Source organism: Scomber scombrus, chromosome 17 (genome assembly GCF_963691925.1).
Source record: "Scomber scombrus chromosome 17, fScoSco1.1, whole genome shotgun sequence".
Taxonomy (NCBI): Eukaryota; Metazoa; Chordata; class Actinopteri; order Scombriformes; family Scombridae; genus Scomber; species Scomber scombrus.
In genome coordinates this window covers 10,940,327-10,959,917 of record NC_084986.1, presented here as the reverse complement: position 1 = coordinate 10,959,917, position 19,591 = coordinate 10,940,327, and the positions used below count along the sequence as shown (strand labels likewise).

Here is a 19,591-nt window from a genome sequence, read left to right as displayed (position 1 = left end):
TTATAAAAAGTAAATTATGAGTTATGGTAATGAAGTGTTTTTAAAGTTTAATTCGCACAGAGGATGCAGTTATGGATCTCATTGTTTAAATGCATACAGACAGTGTGAGAGTAATGCGAGGAGACAAGAGTTTGGGGAGCATGTGGCTCAGAAGTCTGTCCCTTTAAGCCCTGTGAGATATCAAACTGGGACCAGTTCCAATTGAAACTTCAAATCCATCTTTTCTCTTTGGTTTCTAATTAGTGGTTAACAGATGATGCATCCCAGAGACAGAAGGGAGAGAGCACGTATTGGTGTACAGCTAAGCCTCTGGTGACTGATATCAACCCTTATGCCACCCAGTTCTTGTGATTCTGAGGTTTTTCAGGTGAGTGATTTCCCTTTTCCTTTGCACGCCTCAGATTGAGGTTGGGCTGATCTCAAATAAACTCTTAATAAGCCCCATTTCACGGGATGCAGCCAAGAGATTAGATCTGACAGGGCAGGCGTGGGCTAGTACTGAGACTACAGATCTGCAGGCTAAGCTCTGGATTGGAAATGTTCCAAAGCCTGGTGCAGCTTGTTGGATGAAGAGTGCCTCGCCGCATGATGATACCAGGAGCATGATGTGAGAAATTTCACATTCCCTATTGACCAACACACCTGCTATACCAGACCTTAATCCAACCTTTACTCCCACCCAGGAGACATGGTTATAAGTGTAAGTTTTATGGAAAAATGTAACAGTTCCAACTTTCTCGCTGCCAGATGTTGGGAGAGTTTTCAACTGCTGACCTATTCCACCTTTCTCTATGACAGAGCCCCCTGGAGGCCGTCTGCCTGCATCGTATAAAGTGTGAGCCGTTGGTTTGAGCTTAAGCAGCATATGAATCATCTTCCATATGAAGCTAAAGAAGAGTTCTCACAGCCTGGGGCACAAGCAGGTGAACTCAGCTTGCCATATGGTTTAGGGGGAGCTTATTAGGCTCTGAGCAGAAAACACATTACCCAAAGTGGACCAAGGCCACCGAAGGATGATTTCCATTATGAAAGCCTTTAATTCCACTGGTATGAGTAGGAAGGGTTGAGGTAGAAGAGGGGGGTGTAAATGTGGAAAAATGGTTGAGCTATACTGCAAACTGCTTGGCTTGTGTTAGGGTGGATGATATCTTCAAGGCCCGTCTACTCCTGACTGGCAATGAAAGCTAAATGTGTTGTCTTTGGGGTTTTTTCCCTAAACATATTGATAATACAAATGGCCGTCTGACCTCTCAGATTTTTCTTTTTTCTCTCTCTCTCTCTGTGTTGTTCTCTGCATCACGCTTACACTTGGGATGTTTGTACATGTGGTGTTGTGTAAAAAAGAAACGTTGCAAGAGAAGTTGAATGAGGAAACTCAAGGCTTACGAATGAATAGATTTGAAAAGCAAGTTTAAATAAAGACCTTGCTGTCTTTAGTGCTGATGACCATGCTCTTTTTTCCTTTTGCCCTTACACTGATTTCTTTAGTAAACAGCATAAAAAGGCAGATTGATTTAAATCATGCAGGATCTAGCTACAGTACATATCCAGTCAATCTGTAGTTCAGCTGGAGACATAAAATATTTGCAACTAAAAGTCACCTCACCTCACACAGTACTGTATAATTAAGCTTTTGTAAAATTTCTCAAAGAAAGTTGAAAAATGAACAGTTATTATTACACAATGTTTTTGTTCTGCACATACATAAAAACGCATCCATACGGGGAATTTTTACATCCACCCAAACAGTAAATTGTTGACTTAGTGGCATAATAGCGTTGCAAAGCTTCTTTTTCCCCCACTGTGCACCTGTCCTTTATTTACACTGTTATGGTATTTATTATTGTTGTGCTCTTCAACAGGATGAATCATGGTCATTTTCCCTCCTGTCAAGTCTTATTGTAAACCTCATATATTGAAAATATCAATCTTTTGTTACAATAATGTGGAACCAAACCTGCTTCGGCCATATCAACGATGTGCACATACTACCGCCTTGAGGCCACAAGTGGTACTGCACTCAGAATACACGACTGAAACTCAGTGACCCTGAAGCACAGATAGATAGATAGATAGATAGATAGATAGATAGATAGATAGATAGATAGATAGATAGATAGATAGATAGATAGATAGATAGATAGATAGATAGATAGATAGATAGATAGATGGATGGATGGATGGATGGATGGATGGATGGATGGATGGATGGATGGATGGATGGATGGATGGATGGATAGATAGATAGATAGATAGATAGATAGATAGATAGATAGATAGATAGATAGATAGATAGATAGATAGATAGATAGATAGATAGATAGATAGATAGATGGATAGATAGATGGATGGATGGATGGATGGATGGATGGATGGATGGATGGATGGATGGATACATAGATAGATAGATAGATAGATAGATAGATAGATAGATAGATAGATAGATAGATAGATAGATAGATAGATAGATAGATAGATAGATAGATAGATAGATAGATAGATAGATAGATAGATAGATAGATAGATAGATAGATAGATAGATAGATAGATAGATAGATGTTTTTAAGTATTTATTCAAAAGTTTACAAAGTGAAATAGGAGAAAACAGATCTAGCTAAGGAGGCAACTACAAATTCCAATTGAATTTGCCTCTTAAAGCTTAACTACATCCCTGATCGGGATCAGCTCATCTCGCTGCAGATCTGTCAGCAAGTGGTTCCAGGCTGCAGGGGCAGAAAACGGAAAGGCCTGTTTGCCAAGGTCAGTGCAGACCTTAGGAACAGATAGTAACGGGGTGCCATTTGAGTGCAAACAATAATTGCTAGTTCTGAGAGGGGAAACTTTCCAAATTCAGCAGATAAATGTGAAAACTGTCTTCTAGTGTCAAACTCTGCACATACATCATTCTGCACAGTGAAGCTCCAACTGTAGGTAAAATAAAGAAGAAATGAAGAAAAACATTTGGAGCAGATGGGGACTTAAAAATCTGACAATGCTAGTATTAACTTTGTGGTAAATGTACAATATGTTGTCTGCCAGTAGTGCAGAATAACACATTTTTTCCCCAGGGGAAATTTTTACTTGTCATAGCGGGTGAAGCGTAGGTGTCACTAATAACATGAACGCCTGCTCTGTTCAATTAAAGTATCCCAGCAAGCCATGACAGTGATCGTTAGTGTTATTAATTACCCCTGTGCTTTTCCTGTTATGACATGTCAGAATATGAAAAACTGTGATCAAGATCAAGGTCAACTATAGCCCTAAACATTTAACAGTTCACACATAGTTATTTCCTTAAACTGTTCAAATGTAGGACAACATGTATATAACATACATTGCCTAAAATGCAAAACTAAAGGTGTCCAAATATGTTTAACTGACAATGTGTGTGCTTGAACTGAGTGTAACTGAGGACACAGTTCTGCAATATTACTTGGGGATTATATTGTTTGCGATCTCAGTGCTGAGAGGCACATCTTAGAGAGTGTGTATTACTTGTTTGTGTAACCTGTAGATGTGAAGAGCTCTCAGGAGCTGCATCAAATTAGATTCCTCCCTCGCTTGATATGTGAGCTCATTTAAGCTCTGCAGCTTTGCATTCTTACGAAATAGTTCACATCACAGCACAATTCAGCAGACATGATCCTCCGTCGCCTTCTCTTTTCTCCTGAAACTTCCTGTGATGCAAGTTTCATCCTGACATACTCGTCACTCAAAAGTGCAAAAGCAAATATGATGCTGGCAGTATAAAAATGAAAGAAACAGAGGGGAAAAAGACCAAAAAAAGGGAAAGAGACATAGAGAGGCCTATTTGACTGAAGTTATTTTTCAATTTGCTACCTCGCTGTAATCTCACAAAGTATAGAACTGTAAAATGATTTCAATTCTTCTGAGGCCGACTCATCTCCACAGTTTGTGCTGTTGTTGTCTTTCTTTCATGAGCAACAGAGGAAATGAGACTTTGGAGATTTCCTTTAAAGAGATAATTAGCCCTCTCCTCTTCCTTATGAGCTTCTAAGACAGTGTCACTGTTGTTGCTTAATGAAGAGCAAAAATTGCACGACCCTATCCCACAGTTAGGTATAGTGGTGACAAATCATCATCCTCTCACAACGTTTCAAGGTTATTGATGAAGAGAAGCCACCAAGGTCATTTATGAGACATATTTACGCAAGTCTTTTCATGCTGGATCTCACTGTCAGCGCATGAATCTAAGATTTACAGTCTGACAGCAGGGTGCAAAGAGAAAGGCTGGGTGATGCAACAAAGATAAGATTGACATGTTAACTCTGAGAAAGGCAGCAGAAGGCTGCAGACTGACACAACACATGAGACTCCTGCTATAATAACCTACCTTTATGAAACTTCTCATATAGAATAAAGCTACTTGCAGCACCTCTAAGGGCAATTGTTGGATTATGCAATCAGACTACTTAGACAGACTAACTTCTGTAAAAAGGTTTTACTTGTGTGAAATGTGTCTAGCCATAAACTGTACCTGATGTGTTTTCTAAATGTAAGTACCACATTAGTTTTAATATCCATATGTAAAGAAGGTATAATTCAGTGCCTATATATACTAATGGAAAAATATCATGTTCAATCATCTGCAGGTTATTGGTTTTCTTTATACTGGACAGACACCCAAAGTCGGTTATCAAGTTTGCATAAACCTTAATTACAATGTCTTTATCAGTTCTATTTGTCTTGAATTATTTCTTAATAGAACTGAATGTAACATGAATAAGAGAACTAACAAGGGACAGATTAAATATTTCAAATATTTTATCCTCGGATGAATGAACATCTGTTTACATTTTACCGTTGTTACATTTGCAGATTGATCTCACAGTTATAGCAGTTTCTTTGTCCTTCTGTCAGTCATTCATTCTTTCTTTCTTTCTCTCTTAAAGAGCAGTATACAGACATACAAAAGGGCATTTTCCTCCAAAGTTAACTGGGTGAAGAGTGAAGCAGTGTTGTGTGGTTTACAGGCAGAGGGTGGAGCAGCACAGTTGCCAGTGGGACTACAGTACAATGGAGTAAGGAGGAAATTAAGGTGCTATGGGTCTACCTGGATGCAGAGGGCTGAGTCAAGAATAACTGAACTTCTTTGGAAGAAATGGCCTGTCCCCAGTTTCATATAGAGGGAGGATGCTGATTATAAACAACATGGTGGCATCAGCAGTATGGCACAGAGTTGCTGTACTAAACATTCCTGCTCATCTCCTACAGGATCAACACAGGAGGTTTCTGGATTTTTTTATGGTCTGCTTATGGTCTGGGGGGGGGGGGGGGGGGGGTACAGTACAGTCAATGCTGAGGAGGGCTGGTAGTTTTGGGCTGGACAGCCAGCTTTTCCTGATGAGTCAGGATGGCCTGTTCGAGGTGTGATTGGTTGATGGTGTAAGGGGTGTCTGTGAGGTGAAGTTTTGATTTCTCAGTGGGTAGGAGCTGTAAGTGTCTGTGTCTTTATTAAAAGACCATTTAATACCACAGAGATTGATGTAACTGCAATCTGCACATGGTTTCAAATAAATAATAGTTTGAGAGACCAAACAGATAAAACTCTTGGATATTTCACAAAAATCTAAAGATTCAAGAAAAAGTTCTGAAAAATGAATCCTGGTGTGACTAAAATAAAGCATGGTATAAATCAGGGGTCAGTGAGTAAGTCTGGCCTAGGGCCAATATATTTCTACGCCATTATAATACATATATTTAAAAAAAGATCTCCCTTATGTCTTCCTCAAGCTTGGGTCCTCTACCAGAGGCCTGGCAACTGGAGGGTTGTGCGCAGAATCTTAGCCATTCCTAGGACTGCACTCTTCTGGACAGACATCTAATGCCGTAGCACATTTATTGTACATCATCAATCTGCAGTTGTAGTCCAACAGATATTATGGTTATATTATAATTATGGTCAATAGGCCTCACTTAAAGAAACTATACCATTTTGAGTTAACACCTGTTGTCCTCAGGCCAAAATAGACCCGAGGACAACAGGAGAGAACTTGCTAGACTCACTTGAATTCAGTAACATTTTATCATTTCTGTATTAATTTAAGGGCGTGTCATGTAATAAAGTGGGTGTGTCATGCAAGATTGCAGATAGACCCTTTCCAGCTCTGTGGAAGAGAACGCACTTCCAATGCAGATATAAAGGGCTCATTGTAAGGTAACGAAAACACAACTATTCTAATTTTTTAAGTGATTGTACACTAATTAAAACACACATATGAATATTATGTTCCATTTCTACTAATGGGTCCTCCTAAATCGTACACACTGGTCCTTCAAATGAAACAGAAGTTCGTGGATAGACTAAAATAGGGTAAATGACATTACACACTCTTGTCCAGTAGGTGGTATTCTGCACCATAACGTTATTTGGGATCTGCAGGCAAACCGACAGAAGAAGAAGAAGTTCAGCTCGCCTCTCAAAATGGCGGCTGAACCAACACGGGAGTGGAGCGATGAGCAGCTCAAAAGTGATGATTTGCCCAAAAAAGACATGATAAAGTTCATTCAGGACAATGCAGCCCACTCGGTACGTTTATCACTGGAGTGTGTTTGTGACTGCAGTTTGTACAGCTGCAGGTTAAAAGTGTGAGTGCTCACTGTGAGATGCTGCATGCTGCATGTGGATATCACAGGGCTAGCTAAGTGGAGCTGTTGTGCTGTAGCATGTAGCAATGCAGAAATTATAATATGTCGTAATACTTTCAGTTTGAGAAGTGCTGCATGGTTCAAACATAACTATAATCTACCGCTCACAATTTGAGACAGCTACATTTACAGTTTGACATGGGTTTATCGTTGATTTAAAGATAAATATTAAATGAAGACATCGTCCATTAACTTGAACCTTCCGACTGCTTTTTCTCTTGTAGTTTCTTAATGAGCACAAGCTGCTGGGAAACATCAAAAATGTTGCCAAGACAGCAAAAAAAGAACAACTGATCATCGCCTACAATGAGCTGTTTGAAAGCAAAGTAAGTGATGTAGAGTTTATTTTCATTTTTGATTTATGTCTTGGATTAAATGTTTGGTTTATAAATGTCAGAATGAGAGAATACATCCTCAAATGTCTTCAGTTTACTGTCAAAGATGACTAAAAAAACATAAAAATATTCACATGTAAGAAGCTGGATTTATGATATTTTTTTCCTTAATTAAAAATAAAAAGAAGATTGAAACTGATTGTTTATTAAAATAGTTGGTGATAAATTGAATAGTTGACAATGAACTGATAAATCATTGCAGCTCTAAAATGATGATAATGTGACATACACAGTGACTCTGCACCTGTACGATGACTGCCAGTGTTTTTGGCTAACTGTGTGTGTATTTTTATGCTGTCTTTGTAATTCTCAGAGGTTTAAAGGCACAGAGCCAATTGAGGAAATGACTGAGCACGTTAGAGCTGTGAAACTCGACGACAAGCCCAAAGAAGTTAAGGAGATTGTGGACGAGGTACTGGCCCAAAAATGATTAATTAACAACTTTCTTTTTTATCTCTGCTTTGCAAATATAACTACCGTCTTTCAACACATTGTGAACTGTGGACTGATTTGCTTTTCGCCAGGGTCCGCCAAAGTTCACCAAGTCAGTGTTGAAGAAAGGTGACAAGACAAACTTCCCAAAGAAGGGTGAAACTGTGAGCTGCTGGTACACTGGTAGCTTAGAAGATGGAACCGTCTTCGACACCAATATCCCCACAAGTACTTCACCTAATGTCATATCTTTTCAAACAACAATAAGGGTTGCTTTAAAATGTTTGCTCATCCACAGGAGATGGCAGTTGTAGTCGTCTTTAGTTGACAGTGGGTACAGGTTTAAACCATCATTGTTCTTCTCCCCCTACAGCAGCGAGAAAGAAGAAGCAAACTAAACCAATGAGCTTCAAAGTTGGCTTGGGCAGAGTCATCAGAGGAGTAAGTTATTCTTACGTGTTCTGCTCTGTGCATCCAAACTTCTGTCGGTTTTTCAATATGACACCAGTTAACGTTTGCTTTCACAGTGGGATGAGGGCGTTTTAACGATGAGCAAGGGTGAAACAGCGCGACTGGTGATTGAACCGGAGTGGGCCTACGGACGGAAGGGTGTCCCTGACTCCAAGTATCCTTTTCTTTGGCCTCAGTATTTGCATGTTGTATTTTGTTTCTCCTGCTTTCTTTTTTGCATTTGCTCCCATTTTCTCCTTAACTCCAGCTCTTCCAGAATTCCACCCAATGCAACACTGATTTTTGAGGTTGAGCTGGTGTCCGTTGATTAAACTGACAGATGTTGGCCAGCATGCACTACTTTTCAAGGAAAGGAGAGAAGAAACAAAAAACTTGGTGGCCTTGCTGTAAAAGTTAAAATTGCATTTGGATGGTGTTGTGCCTGGTTCCAGGTTGTCTCATTTATCACGTTACGTATGACAGGAAGGATTAAGAAGAAATGATTAGCGGTTATTACAGCGTTTTGGCCAAAGTGATATGGTATGTCAATAATGTACATATGAGACACCCTTAAACATTTCTCTGTATTTTGTTTTGCATGTAAAATTTAATAAATAAACCTGTTTCAGAGACCTTAGTAATTGTAAGAATTTTCTTTCCATTACTACTTATTGAATGAGCACATTTACAATGACTGCTAAACATGAATGACATGAGGTACAGGTTGTCTTCTGCATTAAAATAAGTCATTTCTGTTTTGACTACATCTATGAGCACTGGTCTGTCAAATGACATTTTAGTTACTTTAAATATCCGCTGACCTATGCACAGTGTTGGGGAGACTTAAACTACATGTAGTTGAACTACTTAGCTTAACTACAATTTGCTGTAACTTGCTGGTAGTTAAATTACATTCATATTTTGTGCTGCGTAAAGTATTTCAACTACTTTTTGGGTCTTTTTTTGTAGTTCAACTGCTCAATTTACAAACTACAATTTCAGCCAGTAACATGAATATTTTTTATTAATAAAATACCTATATAATATACATTTTAATTTACCATTATTGTGTTCCAGAACTCTTTGAAAAAAGGCATGAATCTTGTCATGACGTGCCAACATTTTTGTTCAAGACACACCGATCTAGAATATGCCTACCTCATTTTTTGTTGACTGATTTACATGTGGGTATTGGGGTAGGATTTTCATTTTCTCTTTATATTACCCAACATGTCTATGGTGAACCTACTGTATGTTGACCAAAAATGGCAGCTTTTTTTCTTTAAAAAAATAGAACTGAGTTGAGAGGCATATTTCTGCTGGCATATTAATTTTTTGTAGCCTATTATATTTTGTTTCATATACACCACGTTGATTTATTTAACGCTGAGTTAAATGAGTATAAGTAGTTGCTAATGCTACTTTTTTTAGCAGTAGTTTGAACAAACTACATTTCTAACCCTGGAGAAATGTAGTTTGTAAAACTACTGCCAGGCTGAACTACATTTAGTTTTACAAGCTATGCTTGCAAAGTAGCTTCCCCAACACTGCCTGTGCAGGCAATGAACTGCACTAAAGATTTGTCACTAGTTTAATGTGCAACTTAAATTAACTGTTAGAAGCAGAGTAATTGTACACATGTATAGGTGCAAGGAGATTAGAAAATAATTTTAAAAAATGTACTTACTCCTGGAAACAAAAGTTGTATCTGAAGTTTTAATTCTCAGATTTTCATCAAGTCATGTTTGAACTTTAATTCACTTCTGTTAAAAAAACAGATTTAAATACATCTAACTGTCCAGCAAAGCGAGTAAACAGAAAATCTGATAAACAATCATTTCTTAGGGTTACCATCATTTTGATATGAACATTAAAGCCAACAGCTTTCTCACAGGATCATTATCTTAAAATTAATACGTGTTAATAAGTGTTTGTAAAAAAAACTGCAAATAGTTTGATTTAAAAAAAAAGAACTTCCAACTGGAAACACATCTTTTCCAAGCCAAATTTTTATTCTGTACAGCAGGATAACATTTAACTTGGTAAAAAGCAGGGGGTTGTTATGCATCTCCTCTCGGGCATTGAAGCACTTAGGAGTTGGCGTTGGGTCCCTTCTTCTTTCCGAAGGTGGGAACAACGTTCACGAAACGCCTGTTGTACTGGATGCGACGCTTAGCACGGCCAGTCTTCTTCTTCTTCTTCTCCTGCTTGTCAACCTAGACGTCACAGAGAAAATACATTTGTTATTTCTCACAGATCTATATATGTTAAAATCAAGATCGCTATAGAGCCTAAAAATTTACTACAGTTTTTATATCAATATTGGAACAAGACATTCAGGAAAACTGTCAAATCTTACCTTGGGTGTCTGTCCCCTCACTTTTCCGGCACGGGCCAGAGAGCCGTGAACCTTACCTGGTGGAAGGTAGAAAAACATTAGTTTTCATGGACAAACGAAAGCTTCTGAAACGGTTCAGATATTAAAAAGGTACCTCATGTTCAAAACACTCTGTTGGGGCTCTAGTTTAATAAAACATCTTTTTATCTGTGCATTCATCTTTGATGAAAATTCAGCATTTTACATCAACAGGAAGCTCTGGTAGTTCCAGGGTCACAGGGCCCTGACTCCAAAGGCTGGGTCTCAACTGTTTTTTAGCCTTGACCAAAGAATTCCTGACAGACCTCTGGCAGAGGATCTCAGGCTGCTTTCAGGCTTGTAAGGGGATATATTGATGATATAATCAGGGATCAAACTTAAATGTGCTTTAAAAGTAATCATTAACATTTTGAAATCACTTCTAAAAACATACAGGTCACCACTGTAGGGATTGTAAAATAGGCAATATTTGGACTCGGATTTTGAACTAGTTGAAGTTGGAGAGGTTGAATTGATTGAGACATGAATACAGTGAGTTACAGTAGTCTAAGGGAAGATATTTCCAAGGTCCAGAAACACTACTGAACCTGTTGGCCCAAGTTAAAGGTTGTTATGCAGTCTGAATATACTAACCTCCCAGAAGTCTGCCAGCTACCTCCAAAGTGCAGTGCTCTGAGACACCGCAGGATGCCAGGGAAGCATCATTCTCCAGTGGGCATCCGGAAAGCAAAAGGACCTGATCCTCGACCAGGAGACCCTCCAGAGTCTGGACATGAGTCTGAGGGACACCAGAGAATAATCATTAGTCATGGCCCCACTTTTCACCAGATGACAACTTCAGGGTAAGAAAGGTATGGCACAATCTCAACCACATGTTGTAAGTTTACCTTGACGTCTGCGACAGTCTCCTGTCCAGTCACCTCAAGGGTGTGAGTATTCTGGGCACGCAGGAAAAGCTGCATCTTGATGCTATGAGAAAAACACAATAATTATGGTCCAAGTCCACAATCAATTTTACTATTGCGGAAATCAGTTTGTTGCGTAGGTTCTTTGGTATGTAGCAGCAGACACGGTAGTGTATGGATGTTAAAATTACTTTCCACAATAAAATACACCCTGTTTTAAAAGTTGTCAGGTTTGAGATGGAAGTGAGCCGGAGGAAGCAGCGTGTCGGGAGGGAAACCACTCTCAAGCTAACGAATGCTAGCTCTACTAGCCTCATGGGGCACGCGTACCATAAAGTCGCGTAAAAACACATGAAATGTATCGCAGTTGCTCTAAATAAGGTGATAATCGTGGCGTGTAATGATATGGGCTCTGAAATCGCACAACATTGTAAGTCAGCGTCTTTCAAAATTAGGATTTTTCACTTAATTCACACAGGCCTTACCTCGTTTGATGCTAGTCGTTCAACGAAGAGCATAGAAAGGGCTGTTTAAGGGACGGCACTGCGCATGTGCAGGAGTTACGTAGGCCTGTTCGGAAGCAGTAGCCACGCCCATCGCACTCGAGGCTGGTCATCTTCATCTTCATCATCGTCATCATCCGATATTACCGGATAATACATACATGCGTCTACTGTTTTTAATTGTAAGTAATCATATTTTGCTTTATATGGAAGCCCATTACCACCAACGTGACGAAAAAAAATATGTACGTCATTATAAGGAGAAACCTTCTCAAAATAATGAGAAACTATCTCAGAATGACTTAGTAACTCAAACATAATTAAACTATATAAAACATGACTTAGAATCTCAAAATAATGAGAAACAATCTCAAAAAATGACTTAGTAACTCAAAATGATTAAACTATTTCAAAATAATGACTTAGTATCTCAAAGTAATGAGAAACAATCTCTTATGAATGACTTCTCTTATTACTTATTAGTATGTCATTATTTTAAGTACTGAGTTTCTCATTACTTGCAGGATATTTTTTTTCATCACATTGGTGGAAACAGGATTCAATAGCTTCATGCCTCTACAAGGATGAATTAGACTAAAACAATAGTTACACTAAGAAGCAGCAATTTTGAGGCATTTTCATCATTTCAAACTATGGATTGATTACTTCATACCTAATTTAGCAGTGAAAAAATAAAGCTGTCAGCCCTTGACTAATCACTCAGTACTGCAATATATCATTTAATATTCGACTAACTATTGTGTTTGGATCATTTCCACTTTTTTCAATTTTGGACTTCCTCTGCTTAGAAAATATGTACTTAATTGATTATGTGTGCACTCTATGAAAGGTCTCTTCACAACTCAAGATATCAGCAAGCCTTTCAGCTATTTAGGAATCATAAGGGATGACAAATAAAACAAGAGACACTTCAGGATATCAATCTGTTTATTATGAAATTAAGTCAAAATAAAAAAACAAACGAGGAACTCTTCATTTTTCTTTAATGGAAACATAACCTTGACATATTAAAAATCTTTCAATTTGAGAAGGAGCAACACATGACTCAGAGGTACATCAAAGAATGCCTCCTTTAAACCTTTAGCAGTAAGAGACCAAATTAAGTCACCCAATCTAAAATTAAGAAGCCACACACAGGGAAAAATAAATCTGCCTTCACAAACAACATGCATTAAAGAACCTAAAAAAAGCAACCAGTGTTGGGAGATGACATTGTAGCAATTAACAATGTGACTGATCCATGTCTGCCATGGAGTGCCAAGTGTATTATATTCCAATCAATAGCTACAACATGTAATTAAAACTAATTAGCACAATTGAAACAAGAGAACTTATCAGTGGAATCAGCTCCTGTAGTTGTTAAGATTGAAAACCTAGACACATTTGACCCTCCATAACAACATGTTCAAAAACAGCCTTGCTAAGAGATGTAGGCAGAACATAAAGGACGCTTTTTGCTGAGTCTCCATCTTCATGTCAGGATTTTGTCCATCATGTAGGAGGAGGGGGATAGTACTGGTTATACTGGGCATATTGGCCATACTGCCCCCAGGAGTTCTGTCCCCAACCGGGATATTGTTGCTAAAAAGGGGGAAAAGTTAAAAAAAAAAAAAAAAAGTTTAGAAAAGTATCCTCATCACTGCAATTTCCAGCAGACTAAAACAGTATTGACAACCTATTTCATTCACAGTAACTTCTTATTACGAAATACACATAACACTATAAATAACCATCCCCACGCACACACTTAACGAAACATGAGCTGAAACTGTAAGACACTTTTTTCAGTGCTGTCAACCTCTCAGATCTGAAACCCACCTGGTACCAATTATAGTTGTACGCAGAGTTGTTTGCCTGCATGTCTGTTGCGTTTGCTGCACCAGAGGAAGTGTCATCCACGCGCTGTCTTTTGGCGTCAGGTTCCTGAGAACTGGAGACAAACAGTTTCAATATTAGTAAAATGAAATTGACAACTAACTGACATTTCTAACTTTCTAGATTTTACCAAGCTCCCAACACTCACTACACATGGGTACACTGTAATATGAGTAATTACAGGACACTTTGGTCAAGTTATTTGCAAAACTTATGAAAATGATGTGTTGATGTGACCCAAGCCCTGTTCCATTATCCACCTGTCATACCCGTTCTCCGCTTTTCTCTTTGCTGGCTCGCTTTCTTTCTGTAGTTTCTGGTGTTCCTCGTATGTAGCCACGAGCCTAAAAGATGTTAAAATAATGAATATTACACAACATCAAACAAAACAAAAAGGCAGTGTTGAGCTTTACATTCATCTGTTACAATCTCTCTTAATAGTAACAACAAACTCACACGTTGATGTCGCTGCCAAAGTCCTCGAGGAACTCAACTTTGCGTTGGGAGAAGAGGAGGCGGGATTCAAGAGGCAACTGGCTCTTCAAGGCTCGGTCGAAACAAGCCAAGATCTCCACCTCGTTCTGCGTCACATCTCCACTGTATTCCAGCTCAAGCAGGTTTAGATACAGTTTTGGACTCGCCTGTAAAGCCATGAAAATATTAGTGTGAGTATCTCATGTAATACAACCATAGTCAAAGGTGGGACAATTTACTTGCATTACACTATGGGAAAAAATGCAAGAGTATGCCTACAGTTAAAGAGGTTATTGGAATTTATAAGACTCTGTTGAGGTTGTTTGTTAAACCTTTCACGTGACATCAACCAGCTCTCACCTGGTCTTTTTCTATCGCATCCAACAGCACCTTCCTGGCTTTGCTCAGACTCCTCTGGACCTTCATCAGCTGCCTGGCCAGCTTCACAGCATAAAATGACGTCTCTGTAGCATTCTTTGCAGACTCCATGGCCTCCCTCAACAGTGCCTCTGCTTCCTCTAAGTTACCATGGCGACGCTCCAGACTGACCCTCCGAAGGCGGACCATGGCCAGACTTGGGACTGCTGCCTCCAAGGACTTCAGGATGCCACGAGCCTCCTCAACGCTGCCTGGGTAATGAAAAGAAGAATACTGTGAGCATGGAGTTAGGTTTTTATAAGTCGGTCTCACCATGTATACATGAAGTCACACTAAAAAAAGGTAATTATTAGATTACGTAACTTGACTGCGGTACATTTTCATGTTTTCAAAGAGTGTTTTAATGTCACTCACCCTGCTGCTCCTCGAAAGCTGCCCACAGCAGGTGGATGGCTGGTTTCTTGGGCATATGGATGGTACACGCCTTCTTGTAGACATGTCTCACACCGTCAGTGCTGTAGCCCTCTAGATATTTTGCATACTTCAGAGCGAAAAAGAGAAAGGAAGTTGGAAGAAATGTAGGAGAGGACAGAGGAAAAGAACAGAGGAGAAAGAAAAGAACAGGAGGAGAAAGAGAGGCAAAACAAACATGTTTAAACCTAAATTTTCAGTTGTCAGAAACAGTGAATTTCTTCATTGACAAGATCGTTTTTAGAAATTTTCTGTGTAAACCCATCAGCACCTTCATGGAACCAATTAGATAAGTTTCTGTAAGGTAGTGGGAGACGAAGAAGATGCAACGTAGTAGTTGGCAAATGCTGCAGTCAAATCTTGTGTGGCAAGCTGGCCATCCCCTAATACAACAGATACAGTCACATATCAACGTTACACGCAAAGAGAGTGCAGGACGATTTACTGTGTCGATGTGATATCATCGTTGATGGGGGGAAGTGCAGGGAGGTAGCAGAAGTGAGAGAGAGGTTAAAGGTCACATTACCTTGGTCCAAAACTCTTCATAGAGAGCACAAGCGACGAGGCATCGTTCAAAAAGAACAACCACACGCTCCGGAGTCCCATTTTCAATCTCAAAGTCCAGGTACTCCTTCCAGTTGTTCAGCTGGGTCTTCTCTAAGGCTTTGACATGGAAGTATGGTCTCTTAATCTAGAAAGAGATGAATTCATGTTAGTTTGATAATGCTGAGGAATAACAATTCTAAATATATTAACAACAATGAATACTTTGGGAGAAAACAAGATGCATACCCCTTCCTCAAAGGCCCAACGCTTGCTGACTTCATGTTCATTGTGGTTGAACACTTCCTGCCGGACCTCGATAACCTTGTGGCGCATATTCTCGATCTCTGTCACTCTCTACACAGAAACACAAAAAAAAAGACAGTCAGAACTGTAATGCGTGCTTTACTGCATCACATTCTCCACTTGACGTAAAATCTGCTAGTCCTGCAGCCAAGAATTTACATCACCATTAGCTTGCCAGTGACAAGAGGACTGTAGAGGGGGGAGGTATGTATGCACCCTGCATATCAGCCTCTGGATGCAGGTGCTGGGGTCAATGGGCCTCAGTTGATCCTTTTAGTTTAAGGGCGAATCCCTGACTGGATGCCAACTTGAATCCCCCCTGGCATTCAGTGGCTTGGCTGCTGACATAAAGACACCTCTTCAAACCTTAAATTTTTCTTTCCATTTCATCATGGAGAACAGGCAAGCTCCTACTAACTCCTGTACGCAGTAAATTTGTTACATATTCTCCCCTGCTGGATTGGCATCTGGATTTGTACCTTAGCAGGGTCTGTAAGGTCATCTGTGCCAGGTGGAAGATCCTCCTGAGGAGCAGGCGTCTCTTCATCTTCACAGACCATGGCCAAGAGGCTGGCTTTGGAGAGCTCCAGTCTCAGCTGTACAAACTCCTCTTCTGATAAGAAGTGCTTAGGGTTGTTGCTCTGCACGTGATCTTTGAACCTGCAGAGATAAAACTGAAATTTCACTCTCTAATTACAGAGAACCTGTGCAGAGGGAGTGTAACTGAGATGGTAACAATACAACACAACATTCAAAGATCGCTGCAACAACAGTTTTCATTCTGTTCTTTCCCCTTACCTCTGGAAGTGCTGGGAATACAGCTGGGTTGGGATGCCCAAGATGCGATCATAGATGGCAGTGACATTAGCCAGCTTCTGCTGCTCTGTTTCCCAGTTGACGAAGGACTCCCACAGACGGTCTGAGCGAAAGTCTGTACCAGCTGCAAGCACTGCATGTTCATAGGCACTAAAAGTACAATAAAAAGTATTATAATTTTTGTATTAGGCAAAGGCAGAAATAAAATTAACTAGACATAGCAGAAAATCCCACAGTATTAGAAGTAAGTATCTTCTGAGAAAAGTCACATAAGCATAAGAGCCCTTTACTCACGCTCGAATGCGTCCCTCTGTCTCTGGGTCACTTGGGTCTGAGTTCTCTTTGATGTATGACAGGTAGTGCAGCCACAGGTCAACACTGAGAGGAATGGCCTGCAAGCCTCTTCTGTACACCTTGGGAAAAAACCATAAGCAAGTCTGTTGGTAACTAATAACAACAATAACTTACAAAAGGAACTGACTCCTCACCCAGCCATAAGATTACAACTGGTAAGGTACCCTGCCACTAGCTGCTGTTTGCAATCGCTAAAGGTCAGCCAACCAGAGACAGAAAAAGATGACAATGAATCTTAAATGCATTAAGGTGTTTAAAAAAAAAAAAAGTATATATATATATATAAATTTACCTCTTCTGCAACCTGTACATTTTCATGTTTTTTCTCTATATCAGCATACTTCTTCCAGTAGCCATAGCAGTAGGGATACCGCAGGAAGAATACGTCAAAGGACTTTCTTACAGCTTCAAGAACATTCTGCAAGGACAGCAAACAAAACCAGTGTTATCATTTCCCATTTAATATAACAATTGGGTTCAATCTCAACAATGAGAATGTCAAAATATAAATTTGACACCCCGTCTGTTCAGTTCTTAAAATACATATAAAGTGAACGCATCTGAATTAAACCTCTTTTACCTCTTGCTCCACATATTGCAGCAGGTAGACCCAACCATTAAAGTCTTCTGGGTTCTCCTCGCATCCTTTGAAAAGTTTTTCAAACTCGCTGGGGAGCTCTGGCTCGGTGGGCTCTGAGGGAACAGTGGGGTCTTGTGTTGTCTCTTTGGATGGTTCTTCTATCTCCATGCCGTCCTCTGTCCCCTGTGGTTCCTCAGTCCCATCTGGACAAGTTAACAGGGAGTCATCAAGAGGAATTAACAGGAAGTTATATAACAGCAAATTGGGCTCTGACAACAAATATTTGCTTCTACGAACATTACTGCTCCCAAATTAGTTAAAATGTGGTGTAATATTGTAGCTTTGTGGCTTGAGTGTACCTTGAGTGCTACCCTGTGTAGCATCTGTATCTATTGTCATCTCCTGGCTGTCTTGCGGAGTCTCTGCAGACTCTGCTGTGTGTTCTGTAGGCTGTTCATCCTCCTCTATGGGCTGTGGTGGTGGCGGCGGCGGCGGCTGCGGCTGCGGCTGCTCCTCCTCCTCCTCCTCTTGGAAGAGCTGAGCACTGGCGATCTGAAAGTGTTCCACTGCCTTCTCCACAGATCCCAGCTCTGTGGAGTTCATCTGCTGGTCGGGTTGGTGTTGTTCCCCCGAGGCATCTTGGGACGCATCCGAGTCCTCGGGCAAGATGTTGGTGAGCGACTCTGGAGCCACTTGGTCCAGTGACCAGTCAGCAGTTTGACCTAAAACAGGAAGGTCAGGAAGGAAGCCATCCCCATTGCTCTCCATGGCAGGGGATTCAGTGTTCAGCATTCCAGAAATGGGGTCGTCTGAGAGGTGAATGCCTGTTGAAAAGAAGATTAAATTATCATTTCAAGGGTCGTAGAATTATAGCAGAGATTATGGCACTCATATTAGGCTGATGAGAATTATTACTTACTATCAAACAAATTAATTCATAATGGCTATACCCTAAAAATACAATAAAAGTCACATGCATGTTTACAGGTAGTTCTCAATAAGCCAAAATGTGCCACTTGGTATAATAATATTATTTAAGATAAAGTATTTATGAAACTTTTAGTACATAAAATGGCTGGCAAATGATTACACTACATCCTAACTAAACAATCCTTATCAAATCAGATTACGTTGTTTATTCTGGCTCACTGTGTATCATATTTAAGCTGCACAAGCTCACATTAAAAGTTAACCAGTGCAAAAACCCAAAAAAGGTCACCCTGTTAAAAGAAGCAGCAGCTGCAGCAACAGATAAATTACTTCCTTGTTCCCGACGTGAAAACGGACGCCAAGATTTACTTTAAATCCGTAAGGTAAGACACTAAAAATACCGCATCCATGTGATCGGGTTTAATTAAATAACACGACATACACACGGCTGCTTTATCACTAACAGAGAAGGTTACTTGACAACGTGTCCCATTTTTTAAAGAATGATTTATTTTGCGTGTCGTGGCCATGTTTTGCCCGGGACGTTGTTTGCACAGTCAAAGTTCAACCACAAGTTTGGGCCTCGAGTCGCGTCTACTTCCTGAGAAGTATCGAAGAAGTGACTATAAGTTAACGATTAGCTTCAATGTTAGCTCTCGGTAACGTGAAATAACAGTTTGTACCTACCAGAGCTATAACGTTAACGTTTTGATAGTAAAGATGTTTACTCAATCGTGACTGATTATCTTGTATTCTCGTTGACCTTACGGTAACTAAAATAACTACAACGTGCTAACTAACGCCATTTGCCTCTGTCTCCAGTTAATAGTCGGTGCCGGCGGCTTCTCCACGTTAGCTAGCTGGCTAGCGTTTTAGCTGTTGAATTGTACAAAGTTTCAGCCTCGTTACAACACTTTCATGAATAAAAACAAGCTTCTGCGGATCTTACCAGTATCTTCCATGAAACTGTGGTCAACCTCGTGAACTTGTGCGCAGTTTTCTCAGTCAGTTCTTGTTTTCTAACATACGACGGCCAGGCGCGCTTCGCCCATTCTGATCAACTTATGAGGAAGAGCCGAGGTCGAGGATATGTGTGCGCATGCGCAGTGTAG

General features: G+C 40.0%; 3 protein-coding genes across 5 annotated transcripts; 1 reads left to right on the top strand and 2 right to left on the bottom strand.

Moving 5' to 3' along the window:
• The first annotated feature begins 6,426 nt into the window (after positions 1-6,426).
• fkbp3 (FKBP prolyl isomerase 3) lies at positions 6,427-15,070 on the top strand. Of its 2 annotated transcripts, XM_062436864.1 has the most exons (8): positions 6,427-6,550; positions 6,894-6,995; positions 7,378-7,476; positions 7,589-7,724; positions 7,870-7,937; positions 8,024-8,121; positions 8,224-8,318; positions 15,061-15,070. In XM_062436864.1, exons 1-7 carry the CDS (start codon positions 6,446-6,448, stop codon positions 8,276-8,278), a joined length of 663 nt encoding a protein of 220 aa, XP_062292848.1. In that variant the 5' UTR covers positions 6,427-6,445; the 3' UTR covers positions 8,279-8,318; positions 15,061-15,070. The 2 variants fall into 2 exon arrangements, with proteins under 2 accessions (XP_062292848.1, XP_062292847.1); XM_062436863.1 differs by lacking the exon at positions 15,061-15,070 and having other exon boundaries at positions 8,224-8,583.
• faua (FAU ubiquitin like and ribosomal protein S30 fusion a) lies at positions 9,938-11,768 on the bottom strand. The gene is made up of 5 exons (XM_062436868.1): positions 11,714-11,768; positions 11,211-11,292; positions 10,957-11,101; positions 10,306-10,361; positions 9,938-10,162 (listed from the first exon to the last, which is right to left on the bottom strand). Exons 2-5 carry the CDS (start codon positions 11,283-11,285, stop codon positions 10,037-10,039), a joined length of 402 nt encoding a protein of 133 aa, XP_062292852.1. The 5' UTR covers positions 11,286-11,292; positions 11,714-11,768; the 3' UTR covers positions 9,938-10,036.
• On the bottom strand, positions 12,662-19,557 carry prpf39 (PRP39 pre-mRNA processing factor 39 homolog (yeast)). 2 transcript variants are annotated; one of them, XM_062436853.1, is made up of 15 exons: positions 19,429-19,557; positions 17,909-18,373; positions 17,550-17,752; positions 17,262-17,387; positions 16,910-17,028; positions 16,598-16,765; positions 16,279-16,459; positions 15,743-15,850; positions 15,477-15,641; positions 14,894-15,020; positions 14,462-14,730; positions 14,084-14,268; positions 13,888-13,971; positions 13,571-13,682; positions 12,662-13,333 (listed from the first exon to the last, which is right to left on the bottom strand). In XM_062436853.1, exons 1-15 carry the CDS (start codon positions 19,439-19,441, stop codon positions 13,244-13,246), a joined length of 2,415 nt encoding a protein of 804 aa, XP_062292837.1. In that variant the 5' UTR covers positions 19,442-19,557; the 3' UTR covers positions 12,662-13,243. The 2 variants fall into 2 exon arrangements, with proteins under 2 accessions (XP_062292837.1, XP_062292838.1); XM_062436854.1 differs by having other exon boundaries at positions 13,897-13,971.
• Between the last annotated feature and the right edge of the window lie 34 nt (positions 19,558-19,591).

Excerpts from the sequence above, each read along its gene's own strand:
- fkbp3 (XM_062436864.1), top strand. The coding sequence starts at position 6,446 with ATGGCGGCTGAACCAACACGGGAGTGGAGCGATGAGCAGCTCAAAAGT. Across the intron at positions 6,996-7,377 it reads ATGAGCTGTTTGAAAGCAAA|AGGTTTAAAGGCACAGAGCC; the intron begins GTAAGTGATGTA and ends TGTAATTCTCAG. Across the intron at positions 7,938-8,023 it reads TGGGCAGAGTCATCAGAGGA|TGGGATGAGGGCGTTTTAAC; the intron begins GTAAGTTATTCT and ends TTGCTTTCACAG.
- faua (XM_062436868.1), bottom strand. The coding sequence starts at position 11,285 with ATGCAGCTTTTCCTGCGTGCCCAGAATACTCACACCCTTGAGGTGACT. Across the intron at positions 11,102-11,210 it reads AGACTGTCGCAGACGTCAAG|ACTCATGTCCAGACTCTGGA; the intron begins GTAAACTTACAA and ends GGTGTCCCTCAG. Across the intron at positions 10,163-10,305 it reads TGAGGGGACAGACACCCAAG|GTTGACAAGCAGGAGAAGAA; the intron begins GTAAGATTTGAC and ends TGTGACGTCTAG.
- prpf39 (XM_062436853.1), bottom strand. Across the intron at positions 14,731-14,893 it reads AGCTTTCGAGGAGCAGCAGG|GCAGCGTTGAGGAGGCTCGT; the intron begins GTGAGTGACATT and ends TTCATTACCCAG. Across the intron at positions 14,269-14,461 it reads ATGCGATAGAAAAAGACCAG|GCGAGTCCAAAACTGTATCT; the intron begins GTGAGAGCTGGT and ends ATGGCTTTACAG.